The 20,666-nt window shown below is 32.8% G+C and overlaps 1 protein-coding gene across 4 annotated transcripts in view; it reads right to left on the bottom strand.

Annotated features, from left to right (window-relative positions):
- ZFHX4 (zinc finger homeobox 4) overlaps nucleotides 1-20,666 on the bottom strand; it is a 215,646-nt gene that overhangs the window by 164,138 nt on the left and 30,842 nt on the right. For 3 of the 4 annotated variants that reach the window (XM_074278927.1, XM_074278925.1, XM_074278926.1), the window contains exon 3: nucleotides 20,204-20,666. This exon is cut by the window's right edge and continues 40 nt beyond it. In XM_074278927.1, coding sequence (XP_074135028.1) covers nucleotides 20,204-20,666 — 463 coding nt within the window. The remainder of the gene's footprint in view (nucleotides 1-20,203) is intronic. The other variant, XM_074278928.1, reaches the window with a different exon arrangement.

Below are 20,666 nucleotides of genomic sequence, written 5' to 3'. Positions count from 1 at the left end.
CGACTCTGAGGCAGAATTTGAACCTGATTCCAAATTCAGCACTCTATTTGTTATACTGGAATGGGCTTTGAGACCATCTAGATTAGTCCTTTCATTTAAAAGCTAAAGAAATTGAGGCAACAATATGAAAAATCAATTGTCCAAGGGCAACAGAGATAGTATATGCCACAGATGAGATTTTAACCCAGCTCTTCAGGCTCTAAATATAGCGTTCTCTTTTTTATACCATATTTTTTCTCCATAATTATAGGTAGCAGGATATCAATGTAAATACATGGTTGAATGCCTAATACATATTTGAATGGAATAGTTTTCTTCACCACTATAAATTTGTATTGAGGTAATCCATAGCTATGCAAAACACATAATCTAAAAGTATACAAAATTTGAGAAAAGATTGTAATGAAGTGGTCATAAGGGTACTTCTCTAATGAATTCAGGGATATCCCCTTCAGAAGGATATATATTCACTATGGTAGTATTTAAGAACTATTGAACAAATTAAAAAAAAAAAAAAAAAACACCAAAGCTAATACATGAAAGAATTTACATTGAACATCCCACCCTTCTCTGGAAGCCATGTAGCCAGAACATAGATACCCAAAACTAGGGATGACCCTTAGCCTTGAAAGAGGGGAAACATGTTTTTGTCTCCTTCCCATCTCCTTGTTTTCTATTTTTCTTTTCCTTAGTCCCCCATCCTATAGATACCCATATCCTCAATGTGTACTCTGGTCTCCTATAACTCAATCTGTATCCTGGACTCCCTCTGCCAATTCCAAGAAGTAAGCCCTATCCCTTATCCTGTACCATACTGTTATGGGCCAGAATTCTGAAACAAGAACTCTTACAAGGTGTTAAGTCAGTGGAATTGATAAAGACCGTAGTTATCTTGTTTAGCATGGTGCTTAGTAGTTCTCTAGTTCAGTACACGTACTTAGCACTTAATATAGTTCCACAAGATTCACACCTATGATAATGGAATATAAAAGAGCTAGCAAGGACTGGATGAGATTCATTCCATCTTTGGTCAGGCTTCTGGTGGCTTTCCTGGGAGAATGAGAAACAGATTCATTCACTCCATCTCATACCACTGTGGTGGCAGGCTCTCCTCCTTTCCTTCTCCACTAAAACCAAGACTCCTGAAATGCTGTCAAGAAAGCTAGTGAGGGCCAGGCAAGGAAACTACATTGTTAAGGAGACAATAAAGACTTTTGGACTTTAACAACTGGCTATTCTTATGATTACTAAAGTGAAATGAAGGCTGCCCCAAGACCTCCTGAAAACTAAAGGGGAACATTATACCGGACTATTAAAGCTTCTGTTTGCTTTTCCCAATCAATTGATGTATTTGAAAAAAAAAAAAAAAAATCAGAGAAATGAATCCTCAACAATGTGATAATAACATTTTATCTCTCTAAAAATATTTGCATTTTAATGAATGAATTCAAGTAACCACAATTCTTTGACCTAAAGAAATGAATCTTCATTGGCAAAATTCCAGCCCTATGTGAGCAATATTTTTTAAGTAGTAGAAATGGTATAAGATAGACTGCTGGAATTTTGACCCCATTTTCTGTTCTAATATCAGTGTTAACTTTTTTCCTGGTTAAAGAGAAGCCTAGAAATAAATCTATATATTCTTCAGTGTCTTTTTCTCCCAAAATATCATTTTAATATACAAGAAAATACATATAAAACAATGCAAACAACCATATTTCATATTCTTTAGATATATTTTGTAAAAGAAGAGAATGTAACCCAGAGAAGTTTGCAGAGGCATTATAGAATTATGATGTCTCAGGCTATCTAATCCAACTTGTACCTAAGTGAGAAGCTGCTATACAACACACCCAACAAGTTCATCCAAAAGTCTTTGTTTAATAACTTCAAGTAAAATAGAATTTACTACTTCTAGAAACTGTCCATTACCCTTTTGTATAGCTCTGATTATTAATCAATTTATCAATCAGCAAGCATTTATTAAACTGCTACAAGGGCCTTGCCACTGTCTTAGGCCTTGAGAATATAGAGACAACAAAGAAATAGTCTCTATTTTCCTGGACCTCTCAATGGATCCAGGAGAAACAACTTGGATAGATGTATATAGATATATAAAACAAATGCAAAAAAGATATAATATAATTTGGGGCAAAAAGCACTAAAGCATAGGGAGAATATTAAAGAATTCGTTTAGAAAATGGCACTTGAATTAGAAAATGTAAGAGGAAGAGGTAAAGAAAGAGTAAATTCTAGTCAAGCAGGACAGCCAATTTTATATGAGGCTCAAAAAGAAATTTACTTTGACTTCATTGCAATATTCATGAAGAGAAGTAACATGTAACTAGTTTAAGAAAGGTAGATTGAGGCTAGATTGTGAAATACTTTAAATTTCCAAAAGAAGAGTTGACATCTGATCCTAGAGTTTGGTGAGTAGATCATCCTTGTACTTTCTGAAGATTTTCCTTAACTTAAGTCAGAATATGTATTCCTTCCTCTTCCACCCATTGCTCCTAGTTTCTGCTTTCTGGGGCCCAATTGATTAAATATAATTCCCTTTCCATATGACAGCATACATAAGAATGGCATGTTACAGAAGTGTTCCATTATTAGACATATTTTAGACTTTTGTTGCTTTCTTTAAAGGGGATGACCAGAACTGAACCAAAGACAATAGATTCTGCCTAACTAAGTAAAACCTGATAAAATGAGTACATAGCATGTTCTGAGTATGATGCTTTTCTTACTGTAATTTCATTTTTAACAAAATTACATTTTTGATTGATGTAAAATTGAGATAACTAAAATCCACACTTCCCTTCAGTCCCATAGGAATGATATTTACATATGTGCTTGTCTTCCCCCATTAGATTATAAATTCCTTTCTAATAGCAATGGTTTTATTCTTTGGGTTTTTATATTCGATGATTATCAAAGTACCTGGAAGTCAGTGGTAGAACCAAAACTCAAACTTAGATCATTTGACTCCCATACTATGGTTCTCTTTAACTATCCTGAGTTTCCTTTTTCTTGGGAATTCTGCAAATATTGCCAGATTCTGAAATAGAGCCATGAACAGGGTGGCTTTAAGGAAGAACTATCTAGAATGACTATTTCTTTGCTACTGTGAAGCATAGCTTTTTATATTGTAGCAATTGTTTGAATGGAATAATCCTAGAACCACAGAGAGAATTTTCAAATTAGAAGAGACATCAAGAACTAGTTTACTTAGGATGGCATATAGCAAGAGCCTAATAAATAAATGCTTGTTGATTGGACTTGAACTAAGGAAAATTCCTCTCAACAGCTCACAAATGATCATCAAGCTTTTATTTGAAGACCTCCAGGAAGGAGGAACCTTCTAGGCCAGAGCCAGCTCAGTTTACTTTGTGGTAATGATAAATTACTTGGCAATTTACCCTGTGTACCAAGAATATCTCACACCCCTTAAAAATCCTAATTAATATAATTAACAAGATACTCTCCATTCTGATATTTTTATCAGTTAAGAATGCCTATTTGATCTAGGTACAAACTAGATGAGAACAATTCCTAGACACATCCATTGAATCAACCAATCAATAAAAGGTTCAAGTAAGTCTTTAATCAGTTTGGGAAAAATAAAGCTCTTAGGTCATTGAATGAAAGCAGATGAAGTCAAACAGGAAATTTCTTGCAGTTGGTTGAAAAGAATTAGTCACTGCCTACCAGTAATTGGATAAAGCAACAAGAAGATTGGGAATCCTGGATGTAAAGGGCAGGTCAACTTTGTGGTAGAGCAGCTGGATAGCTAGACCCAGCAATGATTAAGTGGTAAGCAAGCCTCTAAGAAGGAAATCTCTTGAAATGGGAGAAGTGTCTGTTTCCTTGAGTGGAAGAAAAATCTGTTGAATTTCAAAAGATTAGAAGATTTGGACTCCCTATAAGCTTAAGTAGCAGAGTTCCTGGAATATCAGTAGTTGGTGGAAACCTCTGAACTGGGAATTGAAAATAAACTAAATATAACAAGGAAATACTAAACTTTAAGATTCTACAAGGGTACCAATTCTCAAAGTCCAACAGAGAGCCATGCATGTCTCAGGCAAACTTCATGAAGATTCTGCAAAGGATGAAAATGACTTCCAAAAATGGGGACTTGTGATTTATCTTCTTGGCACATGAGCTCTGTAACTTTGAGCCACTTTCCCCTGGACTTGGTATGTATTGGGAGAATATGTCCCAGATTTTTTTAAATGACATTTTTAACCAAAAATAAATATTCCTTTGTAAAAGTTAATTGAATCTGGATTGCTAGTACTCAAAAAGAAACACACCAGATGGGGCTCATGAGCAACAGTACTAGAAATACTCCAAACCCTTAAAGATTACTTCCAGAACCCTAAGGAGTGTAATATATAATTAACTGCTCTCTGGGCACAATGACAGTGCCATCCCGGCTTAGGAAGTAATTTTCAGATATAGCCTAAATTTGCCTTTCTATATGTTCTAATGCTTGCTCCTAGTTCTTATTCTGGAATCAAGAAAAAAAAATAAGTCAAATCCTCAATTCTTTTTCATATACTTTAAGAGAGCTTTCCTGTGTTCACTAATTCTATTCTTCTTCAGGCTAAGCTCATTTGAGTTTATTGTAATAGGACTTGTTCTCAAGAGCTTTATTTAAGGAAGCTTCTCACCACTGATCTTATTAATCACTTTTTTTTAAGGGTGAAGGCTGTTGATGACTGCTATCATAGAGACCAATCAACTTGGACCAAGGTTCCCCCTATTTTATTCTTTCTACCAGTTCTCTACCTTAATCCTTAGATTGGACTGGATGAATGTTCTGCTACTTACTGGGACTTTGGATTGGTTACTTCTCACTTTGGGGCCTCAGTTTTCTCAATTTTTAAATGAAAGGATTTGGGTTAACTGATCTTTAAAGTCCCTTCAATCCCTGAGAGTCTATGTAAGTCTATGTAAGTAGCTCTGAGCTGTAATTCATTAAGAAGATTTTTTTTAAAGTAAAAATTAATACCTGATCGCCTTGTCTTTTGTCAACCTGTACTATATGGCAGATTAAGTTCATTAATAGTTCATATTCATACATGTTACACCAGTCAATCAAACATTTCACTGTTTCAGATTCAAAAGAGCAGTTTGAGAAAGTCCTTTAGTATGAGAAAATAGGAAGATAATCATACTAGCTTGAATAATTTTCTTCCCTTTAAGCACTAAAAATGGAAGGGGGAATAGAATTAGGCCTTGATAAGGTTCAGACAAGAGACACCCAGAGAGTTCTTCCTTTAGTCTCATCCCACCCATTCTGAATTTCAAAGAGAACTGATAATCATTTAAATATAATAGGATTATATTGAAACTACTTGGGATGAGGTTTCAGGACACTTAACCTCCTAGCAACTAGTGCAGACTACCAAAGACAACTAAAATATTTAGGTTTTCCTTTCATTACTACTCCAAAAAAAATTCTGCATACCAAGAAACTCCTAATTTCCCTTGTTGCCTAACTCTTGTTTCAACAACTCCAGATCCATTTATTCTCCCTGCAAATAAGCTCAGTATCAAGGACTGTTGGAGCCTTTTTAGAACTTTCACCTCTTCCCTTTGAGTGACCTGGAGAAATGGTGTACACCTGGAAACATATATGTCTTAAGATTTCTAGAAACATAGCTCCTTCCTTAGGCTTGTCTAGTTAACTATCAGGGATTGTTGAAAGTCTTGTATGATGTGAATAATACCACTAAAGAATTGAAAATAGCTAATTAAAAGGGTTTTATCTGTTCTTGGTAATGAAGAGTATTCTTTTGGATACCAGAAACTTTCCAGGTGTCAGAAAAGGAAAAATATCAACATTTATATCCTAAATTGAAGCAGTATCTTGAAGTATCTTGAAGCCTAAGAGCTAGCTCTAAACAAGCATAAGCACTATCTTTTAGGACCAGGGGGAGGGGGGGAAAGAATGATAATAAGAATTATTAAGTGCTAGTTCTCCTATTGTATCCTTAGAGAAATATCAAAATAGATCTCATTACTTTCTCTCTCAACCCACCCCCTTTACCTAACTTTCTTTATTATTATTCTTTCAGGTACTAAAGTACAAAATCTAGATGGCTATAATAATCTCTGTATTTTCATCTATGTTGCCAAGTCCTCCTCAACATATTTCCCATTCAGTCCCTTTTCCATACTCATGACACAACCAGTCTCTTCTAATTCTTTATCATCTCTAACCTGAACTACTGCAATTAATTTCAAAGTCAGTCTTCCTCCATCTAGTCTTTTCTCTTTCCAATCCATCCTCCACACAGTTGTCAAATTGATGCGATTCCTAATGCAATAAACCCATATCACTTCCAGACTCAAGATACTTGGATAGCTCTCCAGTGCCTTTAAGATAAAATGAAAAATTCCTATATTTGCCATTTAAAGTTGTTCATAGTCTCTCTCCAGCCTATTTTTCCAGCCTGAATATATACTAGTCTACATTTGGTTTACTTGCTGCTTCCCAGGTGACAAGTCTGACTCTAGCCTTTAGAACTTTAGAATTTTGGGCTTATTTCAATTCTCATTTCAAGCACTCTCTCCTCTAGTGGACTTCTGTTGAATCTCCCAGTAATTAGTAACCCTTAGAACTATAAGCTTCTCAAGGCTATCTCACTTTTGTCTTTGTATCCTAGCAATTAAAAACGATATTCAACAGATAGTAAGCACTGAAATAGTTAATTTATTGCAGTATGATGTACTTCCGAGAAATTCTATCTTCTGAAGCTCAAAGAAAACTCTAGGACTTGTTCCCCCCCTCCCCCAATCTTTATTGTAAAGTCATATCCAAAGGTAATACTTTTTTGCCTAAGCCTGATCAAAAGATGCTGATACTATTTGGTAGTATAAAAGAATACCTAAATTCTAGAACAGAATTAGCACAGCCCAGTGGCATCCTCTGGGAAACGCAGAGAAATATGGAAAAATGGTAGATAAGAAGAGAATAATCAAGAGCAAGCTCCCAAACCTACCTGTTAGAAACAAGGTAGAAATCAAGAGAGAACAACTTATTTTAGAACGTCATTATGGGGAGAGATAGAACTCGTTAGTACTTTATGGCTCATCATTCTAAAAATATACTTTATATAATATTGTATATATTTAATATTAATATATAATTAATATGTAAAATTGTAATATATAATATTAATATATAACATCGTAAACTCTTAGCAAGTTGGGAGACAGTATTGGTATATTAAGAAAAGGAAATGACCAAAAACTTGCAAGAAGTAAAAAGGAAAGCATTATGCCAAGAGAAGTTAAAGAAGTAGATTTGGGTGAAAAAATTTGAATTCAAATACTGAACTGTGCTACAAACTACCTGCATACTAGTGGGCAAATGGCTTTAAGTCTTTTGGCCTCGGACCTCGAAGATAATCCAAAGTTTCTATCGATTCTAGATTCTATGAAATTAGAAAATCCTCCAAGTTATACTTGGACTCTTAGTGTTATGTGAATCTCTGGCACAAAAGTTATACAAACAACCAAAAAAACCCAAGCCATGCCTCTTATACTCAATTATCACAATTTTTTTCAAAACCTATGGCAAAATAGTTACTGTGCCATTGTGTAGCAGAACAGAGAGACAGACAGAAAGACAGAATTATGTTTTTGAAAGCTCCATGAGGCAGAGGTCCTACATTCTCTACCTCTATCCCAGATAGCAGAAGGAGTGAAAGACAACACTCTAGATGGATCAACATTACTCTAATTTGGCTAACAGAAAGTATTAAAAGTCCAACAATGTCTAGTATCTTGAGTCAATCTCTGCCTAGGTAAACATAAAACATAGAGAAAGATAATCTTGCTTTTTCTCCTTAAAATTGGAAACATCAAGTTGCAATTGGAGCTGTAAGTTGAACATTCTCCCTTCTTTTGGAATTTTAACATCACTAAATGTGGCATTTTAAAAATCTAAAATAGCTTCAAAAATGCCTACTGCAAGAGGTGATGTAATGTAATAGGAAGATCACATGACAAGATAGTTTAAGTAGATTGTTTTCAAGAATGAGTCCTGATTTGGCCAAAAATTTTGCATTGATGTTATCTATATTTGCTAATATAGATTAAATTTTACAAGGATTTGTTTCTTTTTTCTTAAATCTCCAGATGATAGAAATATCAAGATATTATAGTTTCTCTATTACTACTTTACAAATCAGTGAAAACAAAAGAGTATGAATCTATCCAAAACATTAATTTTGACTTTCTAAAAAAAACCACTCTATGTTTTTTAAGTCTCTTAAAATGTTTTGGAGGAAAAAATTGTAATAATTGATGCAAATATGTCTCAAGTTCTGAGTGTTATATTACCCAACAAACCTAAGTACCTTTAAGAGATGTATTTTTTTTTTTACCTAAATTCTTTCTAGTTCCTTATACTTTTCCTAGTCATGTAAATTTTGTGAATTGATTTTAGTATTTATTAAAGGTTTGTGCAGGATCTTTAAAGCTTTTCCTCTCCTGGGGACTTATGATACAGGTAGAGGTTTCAGAAATATACCTGAAATTAAATTAATTGTATATGAATAAGTAGGTCTAATATTTAATTAAGTGTAGTTTAAATTTTCTTTCATTTATACATACACACACCACATATATTCATATAAATAATGAAAATAATAAGTCTCAGTTAAATCTGAATTTAGGCAAAAAAATTTGACAATTGAAGTTTTAACCTTTTTAATTCTCATTTTCTGAATATATTTTAATATTCCATCTTATTATCATTGATGAAAAAAAAGACTTTATCATTTGCTTTGGTTGCTGAATTTTCATCAATTCTTCTTTCTGACTTGCTTTGGTTCTACCCTGATTTCTTGGCTAAAAAGGTTGGAAACATTCTAGAAGTTTTGGAATGCATCCCAAAAACTATAATTACTATAATATTCTTACCTTTTTATGTTAACTAATCTGGTTGTGTGAAATATTTATATCATTAATAATGTTATAACTGTAAAAGGAAAGACTCTGAAATAGTATATAGAGAAATAAACCCCAGAGTCACAAAGATGTATTGTCAAGATCTGCTCCCGAGACATGTTGGCTATATGACTACAAGTAACTTAACCTCTCAGCATCTCTAGACAACTCTCAAAGACTATAAATTATAGAAGAAGAGTTTCTGATTTACATAAGTAGGAGATTTTACTTAACAGTTCTCCATACCAATAAAATCTCATTTCTAGATTAAATGAATAAAATAGCAAAATTAAGTTCATTCTTACAGACATTCTGATAAAAAAGCAAGCAGCTTCAATAATGAGTTTATTTAATTGAGGTGATATCAATGGGCATGAAAAATGGGAAGAAAAAAATTGTCGAAATATGTTATATTTGTTTGATGTAGATGTGGTCTAAATTATGCTGAATTTTGTTTTTGTTTTTGTTTCTTCTTTTTGTTTCACCATATACTAATAATTTCTCTTTGCATACAAAATGAAATGAAAATTTGCAACAATGGAAATGTGATCATTTTAAGCTATCAAACCTAATAATGCTGGTCCAGAAATATACTCTATCCAGAAGTACCTAGAGTTGGTAATTATATATATAAACATATCATATATACATATATATATATATATATATATATATATATATATATATATATATATATATATATATATATATATATATATATATATATATATATATATATATATATATATATATATATATAAACATATGTTTTTCCCTTACTTCATGCTGCATAAATATGGACATAATCAAATATCACTGACTGAGCTCTCAATACTAGTGGGGAGAAAAGTAGTTTGAAATACATATATATACACACACATATATATACACATACACATATATGTACACACACATATACACACACATACACACACACACATATATATACACACACACACATATACCCGGAAGCAAAATGAGAACATATGATGTGGATGGTAGTACAATGAGGCAGACTGAGGAATAATTATATTACAGAACCCAAATAGTATTTATCAATTTTTAACAGATAGGACTTTTTATAGAGGGCCAAAGTACTTTTTCTTGTTTTATTCAATGGTTGAAGAGATGAAATAATAGTTGAAATAATAACAAATGTGCAGATGATCCAAAGTTAGGAAGATAGCTAGCACATTAGATCACAGCATAAGGATCCAAAATGTTTCTGACAAACTAGAATGGTAGAAAGTAAGAAACAAGTGTAAAATTTTATATAAAAGTGTGTGTGTGTGTGTGTGTGCGTACATCTATATGTATGTGCACCTATATACATATACATATATATGTGTATATATAAGCATTTATATACATGTATATGTCTATATATGAATATATATGTATGTGTATATATAAATGGATAAAATAAAAATAAAAAAATAAAAATAAATAAAAATAGATGGAATACATATCAAATATGTATTGATGATAAAAAATTGGGAAGATAACTAACATTTGAATCACAGCATGTGATGTATTCACAAAATGTTTCTGACAAACTAGAATGGTAGGACATGAAAAAAAATTACACTTACAAAAAAAATTCACTAAAAAATTATCTTTTCAATACATAGGCAGCTTTCAGGATCTAAGTCAAGAAGTATCTCTTTTGTGCCATATACTATGCTATGTGCTGTGGATACTACTCTACTCTTAAGGAGCTCACAGTCTTTTGGGATGCTTTGGAAAACTAGTTTTTCTTTTAAACTATTTCATAAAGTAGATCACATATAAAAATTCCTTTAATACATATAAATGACAACTTGCTGTTAAAAATCTTTAGCATAACTTCCAAAGTACATAATATTCATGTGTTGCCTGCCTCTGGCAAAATTGTAAAAATGGCAAAATTGTTTTTGGTTCTTTCAACTTCTGCTTTCTTTGTCTTCTCCCATTCCTTTTATCTCTTCCCCAGGTACCAATACTGCCAAATTTTTCATTGTTACCAAAGGAAATAATCTTAAAAACTCATTCAGAGGAAAATTTTGTCATTTCTTTCTCCAGATCATTTTATAGATGGGAAACTGAGGCAAAAAGGATTAAATGACTTGCCTAGGGTCACAAAACTAATAAATATATGAGGTCTGATTTGAATTCAGGAGGTTGGGTTTCCCTGTCTTCAGGCCAAGCACTCTATCCATTGCACTACCTAAGTGCCCTAGATAGTGGGCAGATATCTTTTTTTTGGTCATGCATGCCAAGAAAATTCTAAATGGGGTCAAGAAGAGTTGGACATGACTTAAACAATTCAACAATAACAACAGTAAAATTTTGTTGCACTCCCTTCTAACTGTCAAGTCCTAAACTCATAATTGCAACAATGGAAGAGAAATAGAAAGTCTCCCTCTAGACAACTCAAGAAAAATACTTTCAGAGTATCATTCATGAAAGTGGCCCCTAATAACATATATTAACTGTAATAACTTAATACACACAGCTTACAGAAATAGAGAATTTCAGAGTTGGAAGGACCTTTAGCAGTCATCCAATCTATAACAAAAAAGAATCTTCACCATAGCACACCTACCCTTTGTCTGAAGACCTCTAAGTGAAGAGGAACCCACTAATTCCTTCTCCATCTGACCCTCCCTCCCAATATCCCAGTTTTGAGTGAGATCATGATATGATGATTATTCTTCTATCCTTACTTAGGGGCTGCTCATTCACTTTGCTGTGTACCTGTTTACCCCTATTTTGTCCTGAATTAATGCTAACAATTCCCACAATATGAGTCTTCTGAATCTCTACTTTACTTTGCCTTATGCTGGAGTGTGAGTTCATCCTGAAAGTGAACTTGATGTGAAATATGTACAGTAAAGCCCAAAGAAACCAGCTGCTATAGAAGCAGGTTCATGGTCGTTCTGCACATACCAGCTCCTCCTTCACTCTGGGCCAAGACCCTTTCATCAGTATAGGGCCTGATTAGCATATGACTGAATTGCATCACTACACAGCATCACAACACTCATTTGTATTAATGAGTAGTGGATGATTGATCCTCTTTCCCCAACAAAAAGTAGAATAACAAATCAGAGAAATAAGGTAATTCATTTTCTAGTAGCAAATATGCCTCAGTTCCCCAAATGACATCCTTAGGAAGGTGTGTAGACAAAGTGCTTTACAAATTCTGGTTATAAAATCACTATCAATAAGGTTACATTTCTCAAACAAAGACATAAAGTTATCTATGGTGTGGGGGGAAGGAGTCACAATTAATCAACAAGTATTTATTATGCATTTGCTAATACTAGGCATCTGAGAGTGTTGGACTTGGAACCATGAAGACCTAAGTTCAAATCTGGATCAGACATTTACTAGCTGTGTATCCCTGGGCAAGTCACTTAACCTTGTTTGCCTTCATTGAAGAAGGAAATGGCAAACCATTTCAGTGCCATTTGCTAAGAAAACTGGCATTCTATTGTCCATGGGATCATAAGAGTTGGACATGAATAAACATCTGAACAACAAAAACATACAAAGCATTGTATTAAGCTTTGCTAATACAAAGTAAGGCAGAAAAACAGTCCTTATCCTCAAGGAGTTTATATAACAAGGGAGCCAACATATACATAAATTAGTACTTAAAAGAGGAATACAAAGGACATTGGGGGTGACCTTAGAAAGGATGGTACTAGAAGTAGGGGGACCTGAAAAACATTACTTCAGAAGGTGATACTTGAGCTAAGTGTAAAAAAAAGTTAGTCATGTTAAAAGTTAGAAATAGGGGAAAGAATATTGCAGGCATCATATACCAGTATAAAGCCACAGACAACAGATACAACAGATAGATTTTCATATATAAGTAACAGCAAGTAGGCCAATAGAACTTCATTATACAGTGTATAAAAAGGCAACAATATGTTAAAAGAATATAAAAATATGAAAAGACCAAATAGAAGAGCTTACATTGAATCCCTGAGGTAATGGAGAGCCACTGGAGTAATATAGTCAGAACTATGCAGAATTATGTTGATAACTGTAGAGGATAGATTAGAGTAAGAAGAAAACTAAGGCAGAGAGACCAGTCTGAAATCACACAATAGCCCAGATGATGAAGACCTGACATAGGGTGGTTATTATAGGAGTGGAGAGTACAGGAAATAGGCAAGGAATGTTACAGAAAAAGAAATTATAAGATTTGGCAGCTAAAAAGGAAGACGTAAAACTGCTTACTTATATTTTTTGGCTTGTTTAGTAGGAAGGTTGGGAAAATAGGTAAAGATCATTGTCTTTTTTCCATAATATTCTTAGAAATTGGAAATTGATATTGATTGATATGTATTTTATTAAAGAAATTAACTCCAAAGAGGGGTTACATTTAGTAATTCTATCCTAACTTAAGTTAGGACAATATCCTAACTAAAGAAATAGGGAATAAGAAGGAAAAGAAAAGATCCTGAGATATTTGGGGAGGGTAGGTCTGGGACAGATACTATAAGGATAGAAGATAATCTTTTGGAATGTCAGTAAATAGTATAAAAACACTGGATACCTTGGAAGAAGATGAAAGAATACTAACAGGACATGAGTGAAGATAGTATTCCAGTAACCAACTTCACCTAGCTTTACAATTTGACATGAGACTAAATGCATTATTTTGACAAAAAAAATATATTTACTACTTTGAATTGGGTACAGTAGTATAGCAGGTAACCTATTGTACTTATACCTAATATAAGCTTTAATCTTCATCTATATGTATATGTATGCATAAAACCTCATACATGTGTATATAAAGACAATTTTCTATCTAAACCCAAAATTCTTTTTCATGTCTGCCCACAAAATTACTCCCTTTAAACTTCTAAACGTAGCTCTTTCTCCTATTCTATTCACTTAAATTAGTAGTTATCATTGATTATTCATCTTTTTTCAGGTGTTATATTTAATCAGTACTGTCTTGTGAATTCTACCTATACAGTATTTTTCATATTCACCCATTCTTACTCCACTTACATCATCATTTCCCTAATTAGGTCCTCATTATTTCTCCGTTATACTTCTGGAATAACTTTTTGCAATAATATATGTATATATGTATATATATATATATAAACATATATACACACATATATATCACATATATACATACACATATATACACACACATGTGCACGTGTACACACACACACACACACACACACACACACACACACACACACACACTTTGATTCAAACTTTGCAGCTACCAAAAGGTAGATTTAACACACGTCTGACCATTTCATTCTCCTACTCCAGAATTTCCAGTGGTTCCCTGTTGCCACAAACTTAGTTGTTTAAAAGTCTTTTACAATCTGACTCCAGTCTACCTTGTCAGGTATATTCACCTTCTTGTACTTATATTCTTCAGCTAAACTGGCCAAATTGCTATTCCTTGTACAAAGATCTTTCATTTCTAAATCTTTGAACTTACAGCCCCCCATGAAAAGTATGATCTTCTCCTCTCCTCATACCTGTTAGGATGACCAGTTTCCTTCAAGGTTAACTCAAGTGCCAATCTCCTATAAAAGCCCTTTCAGAATTCCCTTCAGTTGATAATGGACCTTTCCCCAGCCTACCCAATTATTTTGTATGTTTTATTTTCTTATATAGACTATTTCCTCCTGGTATAATATAAGCTTCTTGAAGTCAAAGATTGCTTTTGTCTTCATGTTTCATGTGCCTAGCATAGTGTTTCATATATGTAAGTACTAAATAAAAGTATGTTGGATGAATGAAAGTTGTAAATAGCATTCCTCAGATTTAACACAATATACTATCTGCCCTTTGAAAAAAAAAAGTGCCTATATTGAATTAACTCTTTTATTATATAAGACATGTTATAGCAAATGTTTCATTAAAAAAAAAAAAGTAGATAAAAGGATCAGAGCTAACCAATTATGTTATTATTGAAAAAAAATAATTTATAAATTGTTATTAGTTAAACATTAATTTGACCTTATGTGTAAGTATTAGGTCTACACATATTGTCCCAGGATAGAAAATATTATTTCAAAATTCTACTTATCTTTGGGCATAATAATACAATAGAATAATTTGAATTACAATTTCTTTTTTTAAAAAAATCCAAGTGCTGGAATTAAATTTCGCACTACATTTCAATCTTGAAGTGAACATAAATCTGAAATTAATAAAAATGACAATAATTTCCATAATTAGGTTAATATTTAGCAGCAGAGAAAAACTTTTGTTTATCTCTGAAAACAGTTTTCTTCATCTAAACAAATGACTGCAATAAGATTAAATGAGACATGTTTTTGGTTTCTTAAATTCATAGACATATTTCAATTTCCTTCTGCACAATGATTTTTATGTAAATATGTACCATACAATCTTGTGACCTCTTTTGCCATCATAATGGCACAATAACAGTTCAATAATTGGAATGGCACATATCTGGTGTATTTGATTTTGAATTACAAACTTAGATATAAGCCTATTGAAATGAAATACTTGTGACTTCCTGTTAATTCTAAACTGATCAGGTTATTATTGTTCCATATTAGAAAAAACTAATAAGATGGTTGGAACTAACTGTTCCACTTTGATTTTCTTTTTTTACATTCTTTCTCCAATATACCTTCTCTCTCTCTCTCTTGCTCCTCGATTTCTAGCTCTTAACCCTAGTTTTTTATCCATAATATGGATAATGAGAAAACCCCAAAAATGTTCTTTAGGGGATTGTTTCACTATAAAGTTACCTAGGGATTAAATTCCACTTGGGCTTCTTTTGTTTATGATAGAGACAATCTATGCATTCACTATTCCCAGTTGATTTAAAATAGAAATATGCCAACGGCATTATGAAATCCAAACTATTTCACTTTTCCCCAATATAAAAAAAAAAAAAGGTAATTGGGGAGAAAATTGTACTGTAATTAAGGTTTTGATTTTGAATGAAAAAATTAGTGGACACCTCACTTTAGAAAAATAGTATAGGTTTAGTTGAAAAGCAGATATTGCATGGTATTTGCATTTCCTGCATAGAGAGCAAGAGCCACTAGCTGACCATGAAAATTCTTGACCCCGACTGACAGAAGGCTGGATTGTAAATCCAACCTGTAAAATATTGCAAAAGCCTCCTTTGTTATTTTAGTTTAATTGTCTAGAACTGCATATTTGTTATTATTTTTTTGTTGGTCTCTTTGGAAACATTTGTTATGATTTGTGATACGGAGAACACATAATTGTTCTTATAGAAATAGATGATTTATTCTGTGGGAAAACATTTTTACTTATTGATTTATTCATTAATCAAATATTTGGGTGCTGAATATGTGAAGGTCACTCTTCTAGAGACTGTAGGGAAAACAGTGATGGGAAAATTAACAGACATGTTATCGATATGCTTATATTTGCCATTGAACCAATGCAATTGAACTTAGAAAGCTATTAAGTTGAAAGCACTCATACATTAAAGACTTAAGAAATTCCTAAAAATATAAAATAGATTTGTTATTGAAGCAAAATATATTTCTGTGCTTGGTTCTCATCAATTTTGCTTTAAATGTTTTCATGAAAAAGTTGAAATCAAAATCAAGGTGATCCTAAGTTCCTTTTGTCTGTTTTATTTCAAGATTCAACTTTGTTTTCAGCTTTAATAGAGGAAAACTCACCTAAGTGGTATTTTCTTTTTACATTAGAAAAAATATAGTGCTTTGTACTTCAGAAAGTTCTACCATAAAATAAAAAGTGTTTTTCTTAATAAAGATTTTGACCAAAATTGCTTTTCCTTTTAAAAATATAAATAAGTAAATTCAAAGTAAAATATTATTGCCAAAACCTGAATACAGCTATGCTTATTTTTATTTTCTGTCATCGTTAGCAACAGACATAAAGGTATTCTGTTTTTAAGTCCATATGGAAAGATCATCAACACTTTCTGCCTCTGGGTCTTTTGCCAAAATACCATATTCCACATGCCTTTTACCTTAAACATAAAAGAAAAGGTGTTTTTCTGGTCAAATAAAGAAATAATTTTTACTAGCATGCGTCTAATGTTTAAGCTGCCTAAATCCTGCCAAAGACATTAAAACACCATCTGTAAAACAGATTTTCACTAAATTGATCATTTTAAAGTTAAGCAGCTAGGCAGATGATGCTTTAGGACTAACCTTTAACCTTTAACCTTCTTAAGCTAGAATTAGGTCACATATCTTTTAGGTAATACCATTTTAGTTGGAGAACAGAAGAGGTAATCTAGTTAAATTGAACTGACAAATTAGTCTTTATAGGGTTTTAAATCAATATGTTGTCAATAAGAGAAAAAAAGTTTACTTATAATTCAATATTTGCTTTTGGTAAATACTAATTCTTAATTTTTTCTTTAAAATTTAACTGTTAGTGTGTGAATATCATTGTGAATTCAATACTTGAACTCTCATGTAATTACAGATCATAAAATCATAAATTCACAAACTACTTTAAGTCTTATTTAAATATTTTCTCCATATTTTCTGTTATAATTATTGCTTTTCTTGTTATTGTCCAGATTTTCTCAATTAAAATTAACATTACATATCAAACAAATTCATTTTGGGGGCACACAGCAACTAAGCTTGTTGTTTCTCTTGTTCTTGGTTTGCTTGACAATGATTTCACGTTGGGCTCACACAGAGCTGCCACCATTCAAAAGGAGAAGAAGTGACATCTTTAAAATGGCGTTGATAAGTAGAGATGTACAGATATATACAATATAGGGATAGAGGTACAGTTATGATGATATGTATAACATCATCATTAACATTGAAGCTTTCCAAACCTAGAAAACCCCAACTTTTCTTCCTAATGAATGAAAATACATTTGGTTGCTATGGAACTTTTTTTTTTCTTTAGTAGCAGTTACTAAATACTTCTTGTTGGATACTGTAAATGATTATGACTTGATTTTCTAATACCAAATTCTAACAATCTAAATATGAGGGTTCTCCCACCCCGAAAAACCACAATATAAACTGTATTCATTGAAAGGAAAGACTGCTCCCTTCCTGCCCACCCCCACCCCTACCCTGCTATCTTACTGGCATTACCATACTAGGAAATGTAATTAAAAGATTCAGTATTAGGAAAGTTAGACAATTTAAAAAAAATTCATAATAAAATGAATAAGGCAGGAGAGATAGGACAAACTTTTTTCTTTGCAATATTGTGAAAACAAAACTATTTCCCTAAAAGTAGTCATTTACTTTTCTACCAGACAAGCTTTGATTTCCCTAATACTTTTGAAATCCCAGATTGCAAACAGTCATCCTCTTTAGCCCTTCATGAGTTGGTAAACATTCAAAGACAATAGCAAACTGTTCCTGCAGTGAAATTTATGAAAGCAACTTCCATAAAGAATGGTCAATCACTCTAAGCAACTATTCATTCCTCTCTAAAATAAAGGGATTGCACTGGCCTGATCTCTAAGATTTCTTCCAACTTTGACATTCTATTATTCTATCCAAGTAAGACACCTTCAAAAAAATTTAAGAAAAAAGAAAACATCACTATTCTGCCATTCTTCATGTTCCCATATGATATTAATAAAGTGGAAAGTTTTGCACATTTCCATCTTATATGCCAAGCATGTTAACTTAATTGTTTAGAGGAGCTAGCTGCTTGAGTGTAAACACAGTTCATGAATATTCTATATGACTCCTAGTGCCTAGAGCTATTATTTATACAAAATTAATATTTTTCTTCTCCTAGATATTCTGAGAGTTTTAATACTTTGAACTAGCAATAAAAAGACATTTACAAACTTTCATCAACTAACCAAAGTCACTGAAGTATAATACAATTCCTCCTTTGTATTTTATTTTTAATATCATAAATTTAGAAAATTTCCATCTTATGTTGAAACCTTCCTTCAAATACTAAAAAAAGCAATCCCAACACTGTCATTACTGACTTATAAAGCACCAATATTAAAAGACAGACAATACAAATTCAAACACCAGGTCCATACCAGTATATTTCTATGTCCTGTAAAACTTCAAACTGGAAAACAAAAACAAAAACAAAAAACAAAATCCTAGTCTCACAAATAGAACTAAACCAGCAAAATCAAGAATGTTTGTATCTAAGTAGAAATCTCCAGTTTGTCCTCTCTTGTGTGCTTTTTAAAAAAAATACAACTTGAAAAAGCATAGGTATTATAATCAGTAGTTGACTCCTGATAGTTTAGTTATCACTGATTTCTAGTATAAATCAATAGATAACACTTGCAAAATGGATTTTGTAATCATATTTAGAGCTTGTTACAATGACTAATGGTTTGCAATATTTCCTGAATTTTAATATCCTCTAGACAAAAGAAGTTTTTAATAAGTTACAAAGTTATTCATCATAGAAATGGATGTGTTACATTTGTATATGAACCAAGACAATCAAGCCAATCCAGTAAACACACTGCAGAGAATAAATTACCCAGTAATTAGGGTTTGGAAAAAGTCATGACAAGTTATGTAATAAATGGTGTTCATCACTTGCACATATTCATCACATCTGCATAGTCTTTTCCAGTAAAGATAAAAATATATTTGCCATATTCTGAACATATTTATTGATACCACACCCTTTAACGTCTGAAAAAAAAAATCAAGACTGTCTTGGGACAGAGGCATGTGAAATAATGACAGTGTTTACTTTTGAACACTTTCTAATAATGCTCTGTGAGTGTATGTTTACTCTGTGTTCCTGTGAACACGGAGGAGAACAGTCATGTTTTGATAGATTATGTTTGTCAACAGGCTCATATGCCAAAAGATGATGTCTTTCCCGACTCAGAACATGGATTTTTCCCTTCTACCCTCCACTCCCATTTTGCTCCCAGTCAATAAGTATCTAGTAACAAAGTTGCCACTAAAAAAAAAAAAAAAAAAAAAAAAAAAAAAAAAAAGGAAGCCAAACAAATCATATCATCTATGAAACTATATGGAAAAGTAATTTTATCTTGGGAAGCTAAGGATCCAATTGGTACTAAAGAAACACATGTAATTGGACATAAAATAGTTTCCCTGAATAAATTCTTCAAGATCCATGTACCATGACTAAGAAGCATGGTTTTAGTACTGTTAACCAGAAAACATATTACTCCATTCTTTAATTTGTTCTTTCCTTAAAGGTTTGTGCTGCAAGCTTTGAAACAGTTAATTTCCTTCTCTACTTTGTGCCAACTGAAATGGATGTCACTGCTTACCTTGTATAGTTTCAGGGCTGCCTCGTGCCTGTGATTGGTGGTATGTAAGCGCAATTTATCCACACTGTTGGTGTAGTAGTCACAGGCGTTACATTTTAGGTGAACTGGGTTGCCAATGGCGATACACTTCAGCCTCCACTCATTTGTTTTGCCCCCTTCTTTAATATGAGCCACCAGTTGATATTTCTGCATATGTTTGTCAGTCTTGCAGTGAAGCTGAAAGTTGGCTTTGAGCTGAGTGTTGTAGTTACAGAGCTTGCACTGGTAGATGTCTCCAATTACAGCCCTCCACTCCTCTTCAGGGAGAGAGCGTTCACTGCTCACATGTACACTTAGGGCCTCCAGGCTGTCAGAGGTGAATTTGTTGCAAACAGCACACTGGAATAGCTTCAGCGCTGGGTCACTGATATAAGGTGACAGCTCTCCTGCAGTAAGGAGGGACAGGTCATCACCCATTAGCTGA

This window comes from Sminthopsis crassicaudata, chromosome 1 (genome assembly GCF_048593235.1).
Source record: "Sminthopsis crassicaudata isolate SCR6 chromosome 1, ASM4859323v1, whole genome shotgun sequence".
Taxonomy (NCBI): Eukaryota; Metazoa; Chordata; class Mammalia; order Dasyuromorphia; family Dasyuridae; genus Sminthopsis; species Sminthopsis crassicaudata.
Note: the sequence above shows the minus strand (reverse complement) of the source record. Positions and strands in the feature narration are given on the sequence as shown.